The sequence below is a fragment of the Hemitrygon akajei genome, chromosome 16, assembly GCF_048418815.1.
Source record: "Hemitrygon akajei chromosome 16, sHemAka1.3, whole genome shotgun sequence".
NCBI classification, from domain to species: Eukaryota; Metazoa; Chordata; class Chondrichthyes; order Myliobatiformes; family Dasyatidae; genus Hemitrygon; species Hemitrygon akajei.
Genome location: NC_133139.1, coordinates 34,316,967 through 34,339,310, shown reverse-complemented (window position 1 = coordinate 34,339,310; position 22,344 = coordinate 34,316,967). Strand labels below are relative to the sequence as shown.

The following is a 22,344-nucleotide window of genomic DNA, read 5'->3' as shown; positions in this document are numbered from 1 at the left end:
ATCAAAGGGTTTATTGTCCTTTGGAAGGTAGTGATGAGCTTCCTTGTACTATTGCAGTCCTTCTGGTGAAGGTACTGTCGCAGTGCTGTTGAGCAGAGTGTTTCAGGATTTGGAACCTGTGATGAGGAAGTACTGGTGGTATATTTCCACATTAGAGTGGTGTGTTGGCGCGTGGCCTAGTGGGCAAGGCATCAGACTAGTAACCTGAAGGTCACTGGTTCGAGCCTCAGCTGAGGCAGCGTGTTATGTTTATGTCCTTGAGCAAGGCACTTAACAACACATTGCTCCGCGACGTCAAGCTGCATGGGTCCTAGTGCCCTTCGCTTGGACAACATCGGTGGCGTGGAGAGGGGAAGGCCTGCAGCTTGGGCAACTGCTGGTCTCCCATACAACCCTGCCCAGGCCTGAGCCCTGGAAACTCCAGGCGCAGATCCATGGTCTCTCGAGACCGACGGATGCCACCACCAAGAATGGTGTGTGTCCTTGAGGGGAACCTGCAGGTGGTAGTGCCCTCCTCCTGGGTGGGAGAGGTATTGTGGGGGTATCCTGGGCAGGTAACTAACAGTGCATTTTGTAGATGGCTTGCATTATTGCCGTGATGCATTCATGAATCAAGTGGCATGCATCCTCCTGGATGGTATTGAGCTCTGTCATCTGCAAGTGGAGGCTATCTCATCACAGTGTTGACTTGTGTTTTTTAGATGATAGAAAAGTTTTGTAGTGTAATGAGGGGAGTGAATCATCACAAGGCATTCATCTTCCTATCCTCTCTGACAGCCACAGTATTTGTGTGATTGGTCCACAGTAACCAGTTAATGATGCTTTCCACCCTGCCCTTTGCCCCCCAGTCTCCTTCTGGATAAGGAGATCAGGTTTATTATCTGACATGCTGTACGTTGTGGTATATGTTGTTTTGTGGCATCAGTACTCTGCTAGACAAAAATTACTTTGTTACAAAAAATAATAATAAATAGATCAAAAGAGGAATAGCAAGGTAGTGTTCGTGCACTGTTCAGAAACCTGACATCAGAGAGAAAGAAGCTATTCCTAAAAAGTTGAGTGTGGGTCTTCAGGCTTCTGAACCTCCTCCCAGATGGCAGTAATGAGAAGAGAGCATGTCCTTAAATGATGGACGAGGCACTGTGATTGATGGCCAAGTTTGTGGATGACACAAAGATAGGTAGAAGGGCAGGGAATCTGCAGAAGGATTTAGACCAGGGATTCTCAGCACTTTGTGCCATGGACCAATGCCATAAAGCAAGGGACTTGTGGACCCCAGGTTGGGAACTCTTAACTTGCACAGATTAGAGGAATGGGCAAAAAAGTAACAGATGGAACACAGTATATGGTCATGCACTTTGGTAGAAGAAATAAAGGTGTAGACTGTTTTTCTAAACAAGGATCAAGTTTAGAAATCAGAGGTGTAGAAGATTAGAAGAATGGGGAGAGATCTCATTGAAACCTATCAAATATTAAAAGGCCTAGGTAGAGTTCATGTGGCCAGGGTATTTCCTATAATTGGAGAGTCTAGCCCCAGAATAGAAGGACATCCCTTGAGGACAGAGAAAGAGGAATTTCTTTAACCTGGGAGTGGTGAATCTGTGAAATTTATTGCCACAGATGGCTGTGGAGGCCAAGTCATTAAGTATATTTAAAGAAGAGGTTGATAGGTTCTTGATTAGTAAGGATGTCAAATGTTATAGGGTGAAGACAGACAAATGAGGTTGAGAGGGATAATACATCAACCATGATGGAATAGTGGAGCAGACTCAATGGGCTAAATTGCCTAATTCTGCTCCCATGTTTTATGGTCTTATGGCCTTTGTTGATATGAGTGAAGGATTGTGTCCATGATGCAGATGACTGAGCCTACAGACCTCAGCAGCCTCTTTCGATCCTGTCCATTGGAGGCCCCATAGCATGTGGTGCAACCAGTCAGAAAGCTATACACTCTCCTTCTGCAGAAATTTGTTAGTCTTTGGTGACATACTAAATCTTTTCAAACTCCTAATGAAGTATAGCTGCTGGCATATCTTCTTCTTGGTTTGCATTGTTGAGCCCAGGGTAGATCTTCTAAGTCAAGAGTTTCCTACCTGGAGTCAATGGTCTCCTTGGTTAATGGTATTGGTCCAATGCATTAAAAAAAAGGTTGGGAGCCCTTGCTGTAAGATATTGACATCCCAGAACGTGAAGTTGCTCACACCTTCTACTGTTGGCTCTTCAATGAGGGCTGGTGTATTCTTACAACTTCCCCTTCTTGAAGTCCATAATCAGTTTCTTTGTCTTGCAGATGTTGAATGCAATGTTGTTGCAGTAACACCACTTAACCAGCCAATCTGTGTCACCCCTGTATCCTTTTGTCACCATCTGAAATTCTGCCAACAGCAGTGGTGTCATCGGCAAATAATTTGATGGGATTTGAGCTGTGCCTAGTTACGTGGTATTGAGTGTAGAGAAGCATAAGCAGAGGACTAAGTATTCACCTTTGAGGTGTGCCTGTGTCGATTATCAATGAGGAGGAGATATTGATGATGGTGGGGATACAGTCATGGTAATGTCGTGGCAAGGCTGTCTTGTTACAAACGGTCATTGCCTGGCAGATGGCTGCCATTTTTCAGCCTACACTAGAATGTTGTTAAGGTCTTGGGTACAGACAGGAGAGTGCTGCTTTATTTGCTGACCAGCTTTGAGCGGAATTCAACTTTTGCAATCATTACTAATTGGGCTTACTTCTAACCTTGTTGGAAGGAAGGTCATTGAAGCAGATAAGGATTATGGTGACCAGGGCACTATTCTAAGGAACTCCTACATTGATGTGTGTGGGCTAGAATGATTGTCGTCAAGTGACTACAAAAGCCTTCCATTGTGTAAGGTATGACTAACCATTGGAGTACTTTTCTTTTTGCTATCCATGGATGTCAGTTTTTTCAGGGCTCCTTGAGTCCATGGTCAGTCCAATAATGCTTTGATATGAAATGCAGTCATATAGATCTTGTGTATGGAATTCAGCCTTTCAATATTTGGTTCAGGCTCTGAAATTTGAGTAGTCCTGGAAAGTTGCCAATAGGGCAGTGATAAGCAGATCATTGCTGAATACTGTTTGACAACACTGTAGGTACCGTCCATCACTTTGATCATTGAGAGTATATTGATTGGGCAATAAATAGCCATATCTGGGCGACTTTCTACATTATTCACTAATTGGCAACAATGGAACTTTATATGCACCTGTAACCAAGCTGTTCCAGTAGTTCTGGAGTGCAGGACTACAGTACTACAGATGGAATGCTACTGCCTACCTCACTGTATCCAGAGCTCTCAGCCATTTCTTGATATTGTATGGCATGAACTGAAATGGCTGAAGACCGACCTCTGTGATGGAGAGAATTTCACGTGGAAGCAAAGATGAATCACCTCTTGGACACTTCTACCTAAATATGGTTGCAAATATTTTAACTTCTAACAGTTGCATGGCACTGCTGTGATTAAGGGTGGGATTGTTCTTGGAGCCGCCTCCTACTGTTAGCTATTTAATTGTTGACCATCGTTCACAGCAATACATGGTAGCACTCCAAAGGTTTGATCTGATCTGTTGCTTGTGCACCAAAGCACATGGGAAGGCAAAGGTCTTCTATATTTGTTCCTGCATCTAAATACCATTTTATGTCCCACTCCCATTCCCGCTACCCAGCCTGATGATCAAAACCCTGGATTGCTTTCCATATCCTGGAAGCCACCTCTCTGCAAAAACAAACCTTGTTGACAAAAATCATTCCCATGAAGCTGCTGTTTTGTTAATTCCTTGGAGGTGTTGTTGTTTTATTTTTTGCAGTAGCCAAATCAGATCACTGCAAAGCATTTGTACATGATGCATAGTAGATCCAAAATGGAAGGAATGAAAGTTTAGGGTGGTGGATGGATGGCTAATTCAAGCAGGTTGCTTTGCTCTAGGTAGTGTCCAACTTCTTGAGTTTAGGTGTATTGTGTTTTCATCCAAATAATGGAGAGTGGTCTATCATAAAGTTGTGGTATGTTAGGAAATCCCACATCTCATTGCCATACTATTTATATAGCTGGTCCAGTTTAGTTTCTGGTCAGAGGTAATCTTCAATATAATGATGATGGAGTCTTGATGACTGTGGTGTCATTGAATATAAACGCCGGGTGTTTAGACTTTTTGTGCAAGATGATCATTGCCTGATGCATGTTTCCTTGTCATTTATCAGCCCATTCTAAAATATTCTCCAGGTTTTGTTCCGTGTAAGAATGGACTACTTCATTTTGAAAAAACTTGCAGATGTATTTGGGTAGTATATAATTACCAGAAAATATTTCCACTTCTAATATTATGAGGTAGCTGAAGATTGTTGGGCCTTGGAGACTATCCCAAGGATCTCCTAGAGCTAGTGGTTCCCAACCTGGAGTCCACAGACCCTTCAGTTAATGATGAGGGGTCCATAGCGTAAAGAAGTTTGGGGTCCCTGTCCCAGAGTGATGTCCTGGGGCTGAATTAACTGACCTCCAATGACTAGGACAATCCTCCTTTTTGTGAGATATGACTCCACTCAGCAGAATGCTTTCCCCTTTGGCTCCTTGAACCCACACTGTCAATGCTGCCTTCATGTAAACTATAGTCATTCACTGCATCATGGCAAATCATAACATTAGTTGATGTTTGGATTAAGCCTTCAAAAGTACTGAAGCTAACTATCTCTGATGAAGCCCAAACCAAGCATCAGTAAGCAGATTATTGGTAAGTAAGTGAAACCTGAAAGTCCTATCAACGGTGCCCTTCATCGCCTTGCTGATCATTGAGAATAGTGATAATTAGCAAGCTTGGACAAAGCCTGCTTTACAAGATCAGGATGCACCTCAGCAGTTTTCCATTATCATTGAGTAGATGCTGGTGATGTAACTACTGGAATAGCTTGATTAGAGGTGTAACAGGAGTTCAGGTATTCAGTCCGTACCTGAGATGTTGTCTCTCCCATGGACTATACTGTATCCAGTCCTCTCATTCTTCCTTTATCATGTGAATGAACAGAATTAATTGAAGGCTTGGCAGATCAGAGTAAATATGGTTACAAATTCAGCCTCCGCTTGGGTTCTCACCTGCAACCTCAGACTGCTCAGAGTGAAGATGGCCTGCTCAAGCCATGGCTAAGAAAGCACACCAGCACCTCTACTTTCTCAGAAGACTAAAGGAATTTTCTCATGTCCCCTTTGACCCAACCAATTTTTCTAGGATGCTTTCTATGGTGCATCTGTCTAGATGCATCACGGTTTCATATGTCAGCTGCTCTGCCCAAGACTGCATGGAAGTTTAGAGTTGTGAAGCATGTGATGAAAACAGTCTTCCATCTGTAGACTACATTTCTTGCTGCCACTAAATGTAGCCAATATAATCAAAGACCTCACCCATCCTGGACATTCCCTCTCCTCCCTCCTGCCATCAGGTAGATGATACAAAATCCTGAAAGCACATACAGCAAGGGCTCAAGGGCAGCGTCTGTCTCACTGTTATAAGACTGTTAATTGATCCTGTAGTATGATCGGATGGACTTTGACCTCACAATCTGCTGTGTTATGACTTTCAGCCTTATTGTCTGCCTGCACCAAACTTTATCTGTAACTTTAACGCTTTATTCTGCAATCTTTTACTGTTTTCCCTTGTCCGACCTCAATGTAGTGTTGTAATGAAATGATCTGCATGGGATGGCTTACCAAACAAAGTTTTTTTTTTCCACTGTACCTCAGTACATGTGACCATAATAAACCAATTTACCAATTTATTTGAGTTGTCCACCATCACTGGATGACTAGGTGTTGCTGTACTACTGAATGCTGACTTCAAGTTAGGAAAAGGGGAAGTACAACGAGATCTAGGTGTTCTTGTACATCAGTCAATGAAAGCAAGCATGCAGGTACAGCAGGCAGTGAAGAAAGCTAATGGCATGCTGGCTTTTATAACAAGAGGAATTGAGTATAGGAGTACAGAGGTCCTTCTGCAGCTGTACAGGGCCCTGGTGAGACCACACCTGGAGTATTGTGTGCAGTTTTGGTCTCCAAATTTGAGGAAGGACATTCTTGCTATTGAGGGAGTGCAGCGTAGGTTCACAAGGTTAATTCCCGGAATGGCAGGACTGTCATATGTTGAAAAATTGGAGCGACTGGGCTTGTATACACTGGAATTTAGAAGGATGAGAGGGGATCTGATTGAAACATATAAGATTATTAAGGGATTGGACACACTGGAGGCAGGAAGCATGTTCCCGCTGATGGGTGAGTCCAGAACTAGAGGCCACAGTTTAAGAATAAGGGGTAGGCCATTTAGAACAGAGATGCAGAAAAACTTTTTCACCCAGAGAGTGGTGGATATGTGGAATGCTCTGCCCCAGAAGGCAGTGGAGGCCAAGTCTCTAGATGCATTCAAGAGAGAGTTAGATAGAGCTCTTATAGATAGCGGGATCAAGGGATATGGGGAGAGGGCAGGAACGGGGTACTGATTGTGTATGATTAGCCATGATCACAGTGAATGGCGGTGCTGGCTAGAAGGGCCAAATGGCCTACTCCTGCACCTACTGTCTATTGTCTATTGGTCCTTCAGTTGTGGCATTTTTAGCTCTGTCTGTGGTTTGTTCCTTTTGCTGTATAACATGCACATTATTTTATCTTGCAGCTCTGTCATGTTGGCATATTTTTTTAGATCCACCTGCTGCTGCTCTCAGGTGCAGATGGATCTCTTTTTTATTTCTTATTAAATCAGGGCTGGTCCCCTGGTCTGGTGGGTCAGATCATGATGGCAGAGATAGCATTACACTTAATGAATGCAGGGTTAATTTTAGATTTATCCCATCTAGCAGAATAATACTGCTTTATAACCTGGAGGGTGCCCTCAATATGAAGATGGGGCTTTGTGATGGTCACTTCCATGATTGCTGTGATGGTCAGATACATTTGCATCAGATAGATCGGTGAGGATGAGATGGAGAAGGTTTATACTTTATGGTGGTTTATTCTCCACCTGATGTCCCAGTTTGGCAGTTGTGTCCTTCAGGACTTTGCCTGCCTGCATTGTTAATGATGATGTTTTTAATCCAGTCTTGATAAATGACCATAGAAGTCACCTACTCAGCAGCTATTTTCTGACCATGTTACTCTCAATGCATCTTCCAACCATTGTTCAATGAGGAGGAAGCAAAATTCATTGGATGAGAGAGAATGGTATATGATAATTAGGGGTTTTCTTGTCCATATTTAACATGATGGACATAGCTTTGTAGGGTTTTGAGTTGACATTGAGTACCCCTAGATTCACTTCATCGTGCCTGTATTAACATTATTCTACTAACTCCTGAGTGGGGATATCTCTCCCTTACAGGTGAGGGAGTGGCAAAGTCTGCCATGCTGGTTTCTGGTATTTTTTCTGAAAATATAATTATGTCAGACTATTACTTGTCTGCTTCTCTGACAGCTCTCACTGTTTGTTGCATTCTTGCAGCATTAGTGTCTCCAGATGTTTGTTGAGGTAATATTAACTATTATAAAATTCATTTTTCAGTATCTATAATTCCAGAATCAACTGATCCTTGTCACACACAGGGTGCATGTGCAAGAACACGACATATCTCCTAGCGTAAATCTGGAAAGTGAGTGGAAGTTGGCTGGCTTTGAAGTGCAAGGTGCACCACAGCTGGTACAGTCCATGTGAACTCCATAGTAATGGGCAGTTATGTGGGAACTCTGGAAAGATTCTGGTTATACTGACTAGGGTCAAGTGCAGAGAATGTACTTTAAGATATAAGATGCTGAATAGAGGGTGGGAAATAAACAATGTGTCATGTACCCAGTTGTACCTTGAGCTCAATTATGAATGCTGAAATCTAATCTAAATGTGTACATTTCTCCATTTCCCTTGCTGAGCTGCTGTGTCTACAGAAATCCATCTATTCCTTGTAACTCAGTTAGGTCAGTCAGGCTATTTGATTTGGAATGAAAACCTTCAACAACAAAAAATTTGTCTTGAACTGTTATTTAATTTGGATATCTTTGAAGCAAAGTTCTGCACAGAGCTGAAATAACAGAAGCAGACTGACTTAAATTATTACGTGATGTTGGAATTTAAATATAATTTTCTGAGTGTGTAGATACTCAGTTATTACACTAGTTATATTTACAGTTTTGGGGGTTTGAATGCTCCAGTTTTTTTTTTACATCTTGTAATGGTTGGCCTGGAGTTTTTTTTTTCCATGGGAGGGTGGGGAGGATACTAACTTTATATGATTTTATTCTGGGTGCTTTTTCCTTCCTGTTTTGAGCTATATAACCATATATAACCATATAACAATCACAGCACGGAAACAGGCCATTCCGGCCCTCCTAGTCCGTGCCGAACTCTTAATCTCACCTAGTCCCACCTACCCGCACTCAGCCCATAACCCTCCACTCCTTTCCTATCCATATACCTATCCAATTTTACCTTAAATGACACAACTGAACTGGCCTCTACTACTTCTACAGGAAGCTCATTCCACACAGCTATCACTCTCTGAGTAAAGAAATACCCCCTCGTGTTTCCCTTAAACTTTTGCCCCCTAACTCTCAAATCATGTCCTCTCGTTTGAATCTCCCCTACTCTCAATGGAAACAGCCTATTCACGTCAACTCTATCTATCCCTCTCAACATTTTAAATACCTCGATCAAATCCCCCCTCAACCTTCTACGCTCCAATGAATAGAGACCTAACTTGTTCAACCTTTCTCTGTAACTTAAGTGCTGAAACCCAGGTAACATCCTAGTAAATCGTCTCTGCACTCTCTCTAATAATTGATATGTTTATTTTGCACTGTATTAATCTTCATTTTGCTGTTGGGTTTTTGCTTGTAGTGGTTATAGAAATGCATAAAAAAATCAATTAAAAAAAAGATTGAATTATTCTGTTGATCAAACTGTTTTTGTTCAGTTGGTTGTCTGGAAATTTCCAGACTGTAAATTAGAAACCAAGATGTAATTCTTTTAAAATAACAATCTTTTTCTCTACTTCCAGCTGCTTTAAGCAGTTGTTAATTATTAAGTGTCATTGAGATTTTCATAGTTCATGACAATTCAGTAGTACAAACATCAAAACTTGAATATCCGATCTTAGTCTCTACTCCCTATTGGCCTTGGTCTTGATTTTTTTTTTAAAACTCTCCTCTCTCATTTCCCACCTCTTTAACAGCAGTGAACTGGAGCCAATTGGTGTGGGGAAATGTTTAACCCAACAGAGTCGGGGGGTGTGGGGGGGCAAGTTCTCTGGTTAATATAATCTCAGGACATTGCTGCAGGTCTTCCTTGGATAATTGTCCTCATTTTGAAACTCCTTGGCTATTTTTAGCAATGTTTTTCCTGCGTCATGAGGTTAGAAAAGGGGTTATTCACACAAAATCCTATTTCAATTCTGTTTGCTATAGCACCAATAATGAACTAATTTCCAGTGTCAGACATTAAACAACATACATTCTTTGTCTTATAAATAATGGTTAATGATCGTACAAGGTCATGTGTGCTCCAGAAAGGGAAGCCTCACCACCAACCACAAAAGGGTTAGCCCCGGGCACTCACATAGGTCCCACATGTAGCCTATAGCCTGTTTGTCGCCTATACGGAGCAGTCTTGTGTTCCAAGCCCACACTGGTGACCGACCCACACTTTTCTGACGCTACATTGACAACTGCACTGGTGCTGCTTCCTGCACCTGTGCTGAACTCATCGACTTCATCCACTTTGCCTCCAACTTCCACCCTACCCTCAAGTTCACCTGGTCCATTTCCGGCACCTCCCTTTCTTTCTCGATCTCATTCTTTCTATCTCCGGTGACAGCTTATTCATTGATGTCTATTGCAAACTCACAGACTCTCACAGCTACCTAGACTACACCTCGTCCCACCCTACTACTTGTAAAAACACCATCCCTTCTCTCAGGATGAGGCTCTTCATTTCTAGAATGAAGGAGATGTCCTCCTTTGTCAAAGAAAGGGGCTTCCTTCTTCCACCATCAAAGCTGCCTTCAACCACATCTCTTCCATTTCACGCATGTCTGCTCTTTCCCCATCCTCCCGTCTCCCTACCAGGGATAGGGTTCCTCTTGTCCTCACCTACCACCTCACCAACCTCTGCATCCAGCAAATAATTCTTCGACACTTCCTCCACCTCCAACAGGATCCCACTACCAAGCACATCTTTCCCTCCCACACCCCCCCCCCCCCCACTTTCTGCTTTCCGCAGAATGTGACTCCCTTGTCCATTCATCCCTTCCTACTGATCTCCCTCCTGGCACTTATCCTTGCAAGCAGAACAAGTGCTACACCTGCCCCTGCACCTCCTCCCTCACTACCCTTCAGAGTCCTTCCAGGTGACTTTCTTCACCACTGAGTCTGTTGGGTCATATACTGTGTTCGGCGCTCCTGGTGTAGCTTTTTGTATATCAGTGAGACCTGTCGTAGATTGGGAGACCACTTCTGCCAGAACAAGTGGGATCTCCCAGTAGCCACCCATTTTAATTCCACTTCCCATACCTATTCCGATACATCCATCCATGGCCTCCTCCACTGTCGGGATAAGGCCACACTTAAGTTGGAGGAGCAACACCTCATATTGCATTTGGGTAGCCTCCAACCTGATGGCATGAACATCGATTTCTCAAACTTCTAATGATGCCCCCCAAACCCCCCCCCCCCTTCCTTTTCCCTCTCTCACCTCATCTCACCAATCAACTTCATCCCTCCCCCTCTAGGTTTTACCTATCAACTGGTGGTTCTCTTTCCCCTCCCCCTCCCTACCTTTTAAATCCACTCCTCAGCTTTTTTTTCTCCAGTCCTGGCGAAGGGTTTCAGCCCGAAATGTCAGCTGCCTGGCCTTCTGAGTTCCTCCGGCATTTTGTGTGTGTTGCACCGACCACTTGCGTTGCTCAACTTTTGCTTGCTTGGGAGGGGAGGGTAGGGGAAGGTGGGTTGGGGGCAGCTGGGACATGATAGGAAGTGGGTAAGACCTAGCTGATAGGGAGTGGCCAAGATTCACCTAAAGGATCAACAGTTTGCAACTAATTCTGTAACTTGGTAGTACACAACAATCAAATTGCCATGAACTCTTTGCAAAACATCGAGACCCTCAGCAAAGCTGATCAGAAATGCAATGGCAAGTTCTGCACTTGTCTCGGCACATATACCCATTGAAGCATTCAAGGCTCAGCAGTGTGTGAAAGGGAATCATCTGCTAAGTAATGTTTCTGCCTCTGGACTCAATTTCCACTTATGATTTTAACCACTATCTAAGGGATGTAACAACATCATTCTCCATCATAATCAGTTAATGCCGATAAAAGGAAAAATATTGCTGCTATGGCACTGCCATTTCCTTCAAATTCTCCATCCTAGTATTATGCTCCATCTCAGTGAGGATGTAGTCGTTCTTGATAGGTCACTGCCCTGAAAGTCTCTCTTTTGTTGAAGTGTGAGTAGTTCAAAGAGAGGACTCACTATTACTTTCATGAATTTGCCAATAAATACTACTTTGCCAGTGTTAGTCGCACCCACAGAACAAATCTTTGTTCATCAACACACACAAAATGCCAGAGGAAAAGAGTAAACATTTGACATGTTGGGCCAAGACCCTTCATCAGGACTGGGGGAAGAAATGAGTCAGAGTAAGAAAGTGGAGGGAGGGGAGGGAGAAACACAAGGTGGTGAGTGAAACTGGAAGGTGGGAGAGGTGAAGTAAAGACCTGGGAAGTTGATTATTGAAAGACATACAGAGCTGGCGAAGGAGGAATCTGTTAGGAGAGGACAAAAGGCCATGGAAGAAAGAAAAGGGGGAGGAACACCAGAGAGGTGATGGGCAGGTAAGGGAGATGTGGTGAGAGAGGGTAATGGGAATAGGGAATCGTGAAGGAGAGGGGAGGGCATTGCCGGAAGTTCTAGAAATTGATGTTCAACCGCCATCAGGTTGGAGGTTTACCCAGACGGAATATAAGGTGTTGCTCCTCCAATCTGAATGTGGCTCATTGCAACAGTAGAGAAGGCCATAGACTGACCTGGTGGAATATGGGAAGTGGAATTAAAATGAGTAGTAAGGGAGATCAATGTTTTCTGGCAATGGAGTGCAGATACTCAGCGAAGCAGTCTCCCAATCTCCATTGGGTCTCCCCAATACTTAGGAGGCCACACCTGGAACCAACCTGATAGCATGAACGTCAATTTCTCAAACTTCCACTAAAGTTCCCCCCCCCCCCCCGCCACCCTTCACCGTGTCCCATTCCCGTTTCCTTACCTGCTTATCACTTCCTCTGGTGCTCCACACCCTTTTATCTTCCATGGCCTTCTGTCCTCTCCTATCAGATTTCCCCCTTCTCCATCCCTGTATCTCTTTCACTAATCAACTTCCCAGCTGTTTATTTCACCCCTTTCCTTCCCGGTTTCGCCTATCACCTTGTGGTTCTTCCTCCCCTCCCCCCACTTTCTTATTCTGACTTCTCATCTTCTTGTTTCAGTCCTGATCGAAGTTCTTGGTCTGAAACGTCGACTGTACTTTTTGATAATGCCACCCCTGCTGAGATCCTCCAGCATTTTGTGTGCGTTGCTTGGATTTCCAGCATCTGCAGATTTTCTCTTGTTTGTCTTTAAGTTGATGGTTGATTGATGCTGAGGGGCATTTTGGTGATGTCATCAAATTAAGATTCCGAAATTTCTGAAGTGACACTGGCATGTTTGATCAATATATTAGTCTCTCAGCTCTAACTGGCAGAGCTTTGCAGAGTGTTTGAGATCCTTACAAGGTAGCTGTGGTAGTAGATGTAAGAAGCTGATAAAATTACAAAGCAAATAATTGATTTTTGCCACACCTTCCCATTTCAAACTTGGAATTTGTTCCATTGGAGCTTGCAAACTTGGTTCCTTACTTTCAATGACACAGCACAGAATTGGACGCAAAGGAGAATAATGGGGCTTGGCAATCATAAATTATTTTAAAACAACCTGAAATGGTGAGAGGAAAAATTAAAGGCTGTACTAGCAATCACAAAGAAACCATCCTCCTTCACTTTGCACTCTTCCTAACTTCATAGAAACAATGGTAGACATGCAAAAAAAAAAGAGAAAATGCAATAACGCTCCAAAACTATGTCCTGCTTGTGGCTCACTTTGCTACATGTTAATCTGCAAATGATGTCATCACAACAGTAACAAAGCACCAAAAGGCCTCCAGCCAATGATGTCAGAAGTTGCTTTTAAGGTAAGTAGCCAGATAGATAGAAGTCTAGCAATCTTATAAAGCTGAGATACTTCGATAAAGGATTTAACAATTTCCATTTCTGAACAAACCTACCATTTAGCTTTTGTCTTCCGTCCCAAGTCAAAAGAACATTTTTGCTATTTGAACTTCTCCATAATGCCAAACATTGGAATTTTCTTTTAAATGATTATAGCAAGTTGCAGCCATTTATGTTATAGAGCTGCGCTTGTCATCACTCAAGTAGATTTCATGAAATGTGAGAATGTCAGTAGAGTCTGTTATCTTTATCTCCCCTAGATAATTACATTTGGTCCTTAAAAGTCCTACTACATTCATTTGGTAGATTCATCAACTGGTCACAATTATGAATAAGGGACTGCCTTTTTGACAGTCTGTGAATGTTTATTGACATTCTAGATATTTGATCAGTGTTGTGGTGACATGGGTTATGATTTCCACATAGCAAGCACGCTTTCTTTTAAGGAACGTTGCACGAGTTTGATTTCTTATAACATCTCAAGATGCAGAAAAATTGATAACTTTTGGTTTAAGCTGATTAGACTACTATAATGCACTCTTTTCAGGACTGCCTAAGAAAGATGCAAATCAGCTGTAGCTTGTTCAAAATACAGCGGCAAGAATCTTAACCAAAAAAAGAATCTGAGCATATTTCACTGGTTTTTGCATTCGATAATTACTAATGGATTAAATTCCATGTGGAGCTACAATAAAAGGTGTTAATGAAATAAAACAGAATCACAGTGGCTGCAGACTCCTGAATGGCTTTCCCAACTTATCCAGTTTCTTATCTATAGCTTGAAATAAGCATAACCCCAATGCTAACTTTAGTTACATGGTCGTGACTTTAGATCAGAGTTTGGGAGCAAAGTAAAAATTGGCTCAGGAATTGGTGTAAAATTAACATTTGGAGGCATTATTAGTGCATAAAAGCAACTAAAGAAGCCCAAGAGCGAGGAATGAGCTGATTTGGAGGACGTAATCGTCTAAAGCATTGTATGAAAGCAGTCCATTATCTGCATTTGGGTGTCTGTGCTGATTTTGTTCATTTACAGTCAATCAAAAGGACATGGCAAATAAATTCCTCCGATAACGATGAGGAACTAATACAGTTTTATAGTACTATCGAGATATTGGTAGTGTTCTAATCTGTTCTGCAGTTCATTTAAATACATAAATTGTTACTCAGTTAAATGGTAGCTTGTCTTTTTTAATATACCTTTTAACTATTTCCATGAATCTTCAGTTAATTGGACTAGCCGTTTAATTGGGCCAAAATGCACTGGTCCCAACATATACCAATTAACCGGATCCCACTGTATTTGGTTGAGACCAAAATGGCTTTTAAAATCTAAATATTTGATTCCTTCCACAAAGCTGAAGAGGGTAAAATTGCTGGATAGAATGATAGGTAGGAGATTTTAGGTCTTCAGACAGGATGGTGAAAGTGTGTTTAGGATAGAATATTGGCATTTAAAAACAAGAGAGAAAAGGTCACAGGCAAAGCACAAAATTGTTTTGTCATTTGCGGTAGTAAGGTTATCAGGTATGATTGAATTGAGAATTAACTAGTCAGCAGCATCTTGGCTAGCTTTGGTATTAGCACTATATTCATCCATAATAAAATAAAGATAGGAAAGATATTAAAGGCAGGAGAAGGCTCATATCAGACAACAAAGCACCTGATACAATGTTCAGTAGTACAACAAAGTAATTCACAGACTCAAACATGATATGTGAGTGATACCAAAATCATTAATGTGCATAATTTAAAAAACATGCATTACTGTATCTAACTTTACAGTTAATTATTCCCTTTTCATTTCTCTATAGGCTCCATGATTCAGATTTGTTTCATGTACAGTAGGCTAGCAGCAATAAGCTAGACAATTGTGACATTAACATGACCTCCAGAATAATATAAGAAAATAAATTACTTCAAGTTTTAGTCAACATACATAATCAGGAACTAATTGATCTTTGATTCCCTAGGTGTGCCACTAGAGGAGTATTTAGAGAAGAATCAAACCTTGTCCCAGTTCCTCATGAACAATGCATCACTTCCAAAAGAGGTGGTTAATGACTTGATGACGGCGAAGATAAATCTCGATCAGGTAATCTGCAGTAAGATGTGGTTATCCTTACAGAAAGATGGCATTGAGTTGATCAACTAATCGAGGCTATGGCTTGTTACAACGGATGGAGCAGAATTGAGGTGTTGTTTCCATTCACCACTGTGAGACTGAGTATTACAGATGGAAAAGGCCCCAATTCTGTTTTATCAGCAAGATAACTTTAGAAGGAATGAAAGTCGTATGCTTTGAAGGAACCACCTCATTCAAGGTCCTGATTCTTGATTGCTACTCATTAAGACCCATTTAATTAAAAGTAAAATGTACAGTAATAGATAGGGATCTCAACTGAGTTCAGCATTGCAGGATAGAATAACATTCAGATGTTCTTCATCTAGAAAGAAATAACAATTTCTTAAATAAAGCGTTCTATGGGATATCCTGGGCTCCATTGGTGTTAAGAACCTAGAGTCCAGAATTTCTGCTGGAATTTTAATCTCTGTAGTTACTTTGATGGGAGACCGACACACTCCCCAGAGAAATCATTTTACAGTGAACCACTGCGAGAATTTCTGCGTTCATCTTTGTGGAAGAAAACGTGGGAGTGAGGTGGTGACGTGATACTAGATGGTAAATTCAATTTGCAAGTTTTTTTTCCACGAGAGTTATCTAGTGCCTCTTTTATATTCCATTGTGTCAAGCATAGCTTTGAGGTTTAAGTCCATTTTTCTGTTACGCTTTTCTGTAATATTTTAGTAAGGGCTATTGTTTCAAACTGAATCTTGCTTGACAACCATTTTTGGAAACTCTGTGGTGTGCAATTAAGAGTAGTGGGTCTGTTATTAAGATATCCCATATGACTGAATTAGATATTTTCTGTTTGCACTTAGATCAAACTGTCTGTTCAACCTGGTTATTCAAAAGTAAAAATGTTTTCCACTAGGGAATCAGTAACCATTCATGTTTTGATACTTTTTGGATCGTGAGTATTAATAAGTGGTTGTCAATTGATGCTGTTTAGAGAGAGTAAGAATTAATCAATTGAGCAATTACAGATTTTAAAGCTAAGGCAACATTACATGAAAATGGAAATGGTCATTTGTAAACATGCAAGAAAACTGGGATAAGGGTTTGTTATCATTTGGCTTTCTCGTAGAATAAAGTTAAATCCCTCTACCTGGTGTTTGGATTTTTGTAGATATCCCTTGCTGGTCTAAGGGAAAATTTAAAGGAGACTGTTTGCAACATATCCCACCACTCCAGTTTCCTAACTGTAAAGAACAAGAAGGCCTTCAACCGTTTGCACAAGCATCTGTGTGCCTTACCAGAGGAGACGCTGCAAAAAGCAAGAAGTATTTTCTTCTCAGAAATCAACTTCTCCAAACTCTTGGCGGTCAGTTGGCATGATTGAATGTTAACGTTGTTACCTTTATATAGTCATTCCATTTAGAATCTGATTATACAGCACTGACCTGAATATAGTTTGATATATTTTGTACTGCATATCTCCAGTTTTTATTTTCAAAGTTACCTTGGGCAACAACATAGAATAATCAAGAATACTCAAGATCACTTAGATATGCTGTACAGCCTAATACTCATTGTTAACATAGTTGCATTATCTTAATTCCATACGTTTAAACTGAGCATAAAGTACCTTGACTGACATCTTTCGTAGTGTCACACCTCCAACATTGCAGCATTCCATCAGCACAGTCCTAAACATGAGGTTCTACAGATGCTGGAAGTCCAGAGTTAACACACACAAAATGCTTGAGGAACTCAGCAGGTCAGGCAGTATCTATGGAAAGGAATAAAGAGTTGATGTTTTGGACCAAGATCCTTCCTCAAGACTGGAAAGGAAAGGGGAAGAAGCCAGATTAAGGAGTTGAAGGGGGGAGGGGAAGGAAAACAAGTGAGTCTGGGTGAGCACATGGTTGAAGAATTGGAGAGCAGTGGAGATCACACAAGGGGAGCAGAGGGTGATGGTCTCGCTGAACTCCTGTGGAAGAGGTAGGTATATATCGAAGAGAGTTTGCAGTTGAGCAGCAAGTCATAAATGAGATTCTGCAGATACTGCAAATCCAGAGAAATCCACACAAAATGCTGGAGGAACTCAGCAGGTCAGGCAGCATCTATGGAAGTGTTTTGGGCCAAGTGTAAGGCCACACGTTATTTTTTGTACAAAGTGTAAAGTACTGTATCTTATTTTTATTACCCACTGATGTTTCCCATTAACCCAATATAGCTATGGCATGGGGAAAATTGTTTCTTATATAAAGATAGTATTTTAATAGTTTTTTTTGCCAGGAGGATGGAGAAAGGCACTCCTATGAATGTTTTACTACTTTTAAAAAAAAATAGTCAAAATAGTAATGCTGAACAAGGGGGGTGTTGCTGTGCATAATCTTAAAGTATTCAAAACATGATGAGAAACAGCCCTACTGAAGGGTCTCGTCCCGAAACGGCAACTGTACACTTTTCCATAGATGCTACTTGGCCTGCTGAGTTCCTCCAGCATTTTGTGTGTGTTGCTTGGATTTCCAGCATCTGCAGATTTTCTCTTGTTGGTGAAAAACAAAAGTTATTTACTTTCACTTTATGTTATCATGGTGTATTTACCTACCTCTGATTTGTTGTTTCTCTGCAGGAGAGGATTACATCTAGTACTGGGAACATGCTTGATGCATCCAATGCTTTGAACAATATAATACGCCGAACTGGAAATCTTGTTCAGCAGGTAAGCTGAATATGACACCAATGACAACAGAGCAGCAGTTAAATAAATATTCAAGAGGCTGAGGAATGGCTTAGGACATCTAGTATAGATACTATGAAAACATTAGGAAAGATGAAAGGTGTCATTTGATATATTTCTCTTGTTCTTTTTGTATGCATGTTCTGTTACAAATTTTTTTCAGATGTCTCATGGAATTTTACTCAGTTAACCCCCTTTTCTCAGAGCTTATAAAGATCTGATGGCTCACCATAGAGCAATTTGGAAATCTCCCAAGCCCTAATTAATAATAATGTATCCTCTTTGTAATTCCATAATTTAGCCCTACTTTCAGGATCCACTTACATAACTTTTCAGGCATCCCTGTCGGGATTCCGCACTTGTAACATAAATCCGTTCTCTCTTTAGTTGTTGCTGGTAATAGAAAGCTAATGCTATTAGTTTGAGAATTTGGATCAAAACAATAAATAAAATTGGAATTAAAAAAGGTATCAGTAAAAGAGACTGACAAGTAATTTCAATGATACCAAATTCCAGTTCTTTTATTAATAATCCTTCTGAGGGTAGAAAATGTGTTGTCCTTAAATTGGACAGTATGTTTCTTAAGCCCTAGAATAGTGCGTTGGATCATAATCGCACTCAAGCCTTCAGAAGTGGTTTTGAAATCTCCACAGTTCATAAAATATTTATGTAGTCATTCAGGAAGACCCATTGGTACCTAAGAGTGGCCACCAAACACCTATATTACCTGCATTGCAAAAAAGAACTAAGCAGAGGTTGTGCATGGCAGCTGCTGGCTTGCACAGTGATGTCAGACAGCAAACATCACACCTTGTGGAAAACAGTTGTGCTCCAGTATGGATGAGATTGTATCACTGTTGGAATACACATACAGTTGTGGTGACCCAACAGCTTTCTACCTTGAGGCGACAGAGTGCAACTATTTTGACAATCTGGATGGCAAGAGAAAAGGTAAAGGTTTACAGATGTTTGCAAGAGAGCTAAACATCCGGAAAGGTTTTTTGGGGGAATACAGTTTTATTCCAACTAAAAGCATTGATTCTAAAGCAGTTGAATGAAGGATATCCAAATGTATCTTGTATCAAGCAAGTTACCAAAAGATTTTTTTGGACAAACTGTTGGAGGACATTGAAAGAATATAAATAATGTAAAGAGCATTCATTCAAGACTTCTCTGTGGACTTCAGTTCAGAATGCTATTTGCGTGTGTTAATTATTTGTATGATTTGTTTTTTCCCTCTGCACATTGAGTGGTTAGTCTTTAAGGGTCCTTTGGGTTCTTTGTTTCATGGCTGCCTGTTAGGAGATGAATCTCAAGGTTGTATAATGTATACCTACTTTGATAATAAATGTATTTTGAACTTTGAATACATCTGTAACTCCTGTTTGCCCTGCTCAAACAAACCACAGTCAAGGAATTGCAGAATATTTGCAGGTCATTTTATGTGGAAAAGTGCTGATGATCATTGCAAATGTACAATCTAAATGGGTGGAAGCAGTTCCTATAGATGTGTATGCAGTTCAGGTGAAGGTTTCAATACTGTATCTTCACGCAGTCTGCCAGAGGTGTCAGAGATGAACAATGAAACATCTTCACTTGCGATGAATATATTAAATTTCTCAGCAGGAATGGAATCCAGCCTGTTTCCATGGCTCCATGTCACCCAGCTGAACTATCTTCCTGGAAAAATAGTTCATAACAAGTTGATAGTAGGTAAAGTTGAGACAAAGATTCTACATTTCCATTTCCAGGTGTTTTTCACCATACATAGCTGGAGCATAGATGCTAAAAAGCTAGCCAGAACACAGTTGTGTTTGGTGGAGTTGGAATTAGTGTTATTGTGAATGAGAATCTGATTTATTATCACTGTTATATTGAGTAATTTTTTTCTTTACAGTGGCAGTATAGTGCAAAGACAATACTGAAGTAAATAAATACTGCAAAAAAAAAAGAGTAAGAGATGGGGTTCATGGACCATTCAGAGGGAAAGAAGCTGTTCCTCAATTGTTGAGTGTAGGTCTTCAGGCTCTTGTATCTCTTCCCTGATGATTATAGTGAGGGCATGTCGTGATGGTGATGGTTCCTAATGATGGGTTCTGGCTTGAGGCACTGCATCTTGAAGGTGTTCTTGATGGTGGTGGGAGGGTTGTGCCTTTGATGGAGTAGGCTGAATCTGTAACTGTCTGCAGTCTCTTGCAACCGGATGAAATGAAGGCTTTATTACTAGGCTGTGATGCGACCAGTCAGAATGCTCTCCACCATACATCTACAGAAATTTGTAGATCTTGGGTGACATACCAAGTCTCCTCAGACTCCTAACGAAGTGGAGCTTCTTGGTGATAGAAATGTTGAATTTGAAGCTGCTCACCCTTTCCATCACTGATCTCTCAACGAGGACTGCTGTGTGTCTTCCTGATTTCTTCTTCCCCTTCCTGAAGTCCACAATCAATTCCTTGGGCTTGATGACATTGAGTGTGAAGTTGTTGTTGTGACACCACTCACCGTGTCTTCAAAATGGGTGCTGCTGATTGTTTCTTCAAAGTAAAGAATATGGTGTTAATGCGCAACATCACACTAGTATTTCATGCTCTGACACTAATTGCACTGGACCCGTTTCACTTGTGGGTTACCTGCATTGTAGACACAAATTGCAACATCAAGACAAGGTCAGATGCTATACGTCACATTCGTCAGCTCAGTCACATGAGTGTGTGCTGGAAAGTTTCCATGCCTACTGCACTCAGCATAGCAAAGAAGGACATCCTTCAGAATGTGACGCTGTCAGCAACTGGTGAAGTTGAAGCACAACCAGGGCAAGAAATCTGCCAGAGAGATCAATTTGACGCATAAAGAAAATGTCATTGTGAACGACAAAATATTCCATATGGAATTATGATGATTAATTACACCAGTTTGCCCAGGTTTATTGTTTATAGATCATTGTTTACATGCTGAATGACTTTAGATCATTTATTGTATTTATCAAATTGAGACGAGGAAAATTCTGTACAGTTCTAAATATGGAGAGCAGTTCCATTGCATGTAATACCTTATGATAGGGTATTGCTAGTAGGAGACCTTAAACAAAACTAATGAACGCCATTGCATGGTTCCTTTGACACAATTTCTCAGGCCTGGTACAATTTCTATCCATTGTGCAAGTGTTAGTTGTTTCCTGAATGTTTACCTGTGTTCCGGTTTCTGTTTGGTTCACCATGTATAGTACAACATTAAGCTTGGAGTCCAAGGCCATAAGACAAAACAGTTCCTGAAACAGAACTCAGCTGACATTCTGATGTTAATTCCTACAAACATTTATATTTGAAGATGTGATTCCATTTAGCTCTAAAGCATGCTGCAAGTGCAAAGTGTTCAACAGTTTCTTATTTGAAGAATGGTCACATGGGAGAGTCACTGGAGGGCAGCCCATAATCATTGAAATTGTCCATTGAAGGATTAAGGAGAAAACTGCTCAAATAAGCTTTTGTTTTGCTTTCTGTTAATAGGCTGATTTTAAATTAGAGTTCAACATTTTGAGGCTTGTTTTTTTAAGTAATGTTTTTCTTCCTTTTCCACATTATCAAGACTTTATTATTACGTGTTTTAACATTGGGTCCAGCCCTAACCAGTGTGTAATGCCACAGTGGCCATTCATAACTTGATGAGGTCAGGTTTTTGTTTGTGGCTACAACTTTATGGTTTGATGAATTAATTTCCTTCTCTCCATAATTTTTGTGAGGTGCTGGAGTGGAGATTGCAGACAAAACAGATGCCAAGAAACAATGAAAAGATTTTAGTGACCCTTTTAAGAAAGGGTTCTTTTTGGAAAATCATGTATGAATGCATTGTTTTGTATTTAATCCGCTTTCAACTCATTCTCTCTTCGGCTAGAAGATTGGAAGGAATTGTGCTGTTACTCAATTCCTTTCAGCATAATAAAATTGCATAAGAACGTCGGTGTAGACAAACAGGATCTGCTTTCCTCTTATTGTTGATTTGAAAAGGATTGTTCTCATATTTCTTATATGACTTTGTTCAGCCCATTAGTCCATACCAGGTCCCAAGGCATTGGCATCATTTGTATTTTCACACACATCTCGCTGAACCCTATTTCTGTCTCACATGCTTGTCAATCCACCCTGATCCTCCTACAATATTGACTTGTGGTAGCCAGGTTACTTACCAATGTACCACCAAATGCCCTGGAGGAAATAGGGGAGCATGAAAAC

At 41.0% G+C, this 22,344-nt stretch overlaps 1 protein-coding gene across 2 annotated transcripts in view; it reads left to right on the top strand.

Moving 5' to 3' along the window:
- The window catches only part of LOC140739962 (phospholipid-transporting ATPase ABCA1-like), a 186,721-nt gene that overhangs the window by 52,132 nt on the left and 112,245 nt on the right, over positions 1-22,344 (top strand). For both annotated transcript variants that reach the window (XM_073068673.1, XM_073068672.1), the window contains exons 6-8: positions 15,278-15,399; positions 16,556-16,750; positions 18,008-18,097. In XM_073068673.1, the coding sequence (XP_072924774.1) occupies positions 15,278-15,399; positions 16,556-16,750; positions 18,008-18,097 (407 nt within the window). The remainder of the gene's footprint in view (positions 1-15,277; positions 15,400-16,555; positions 16,751-18,007; positions 18,098-22,344) is intronic.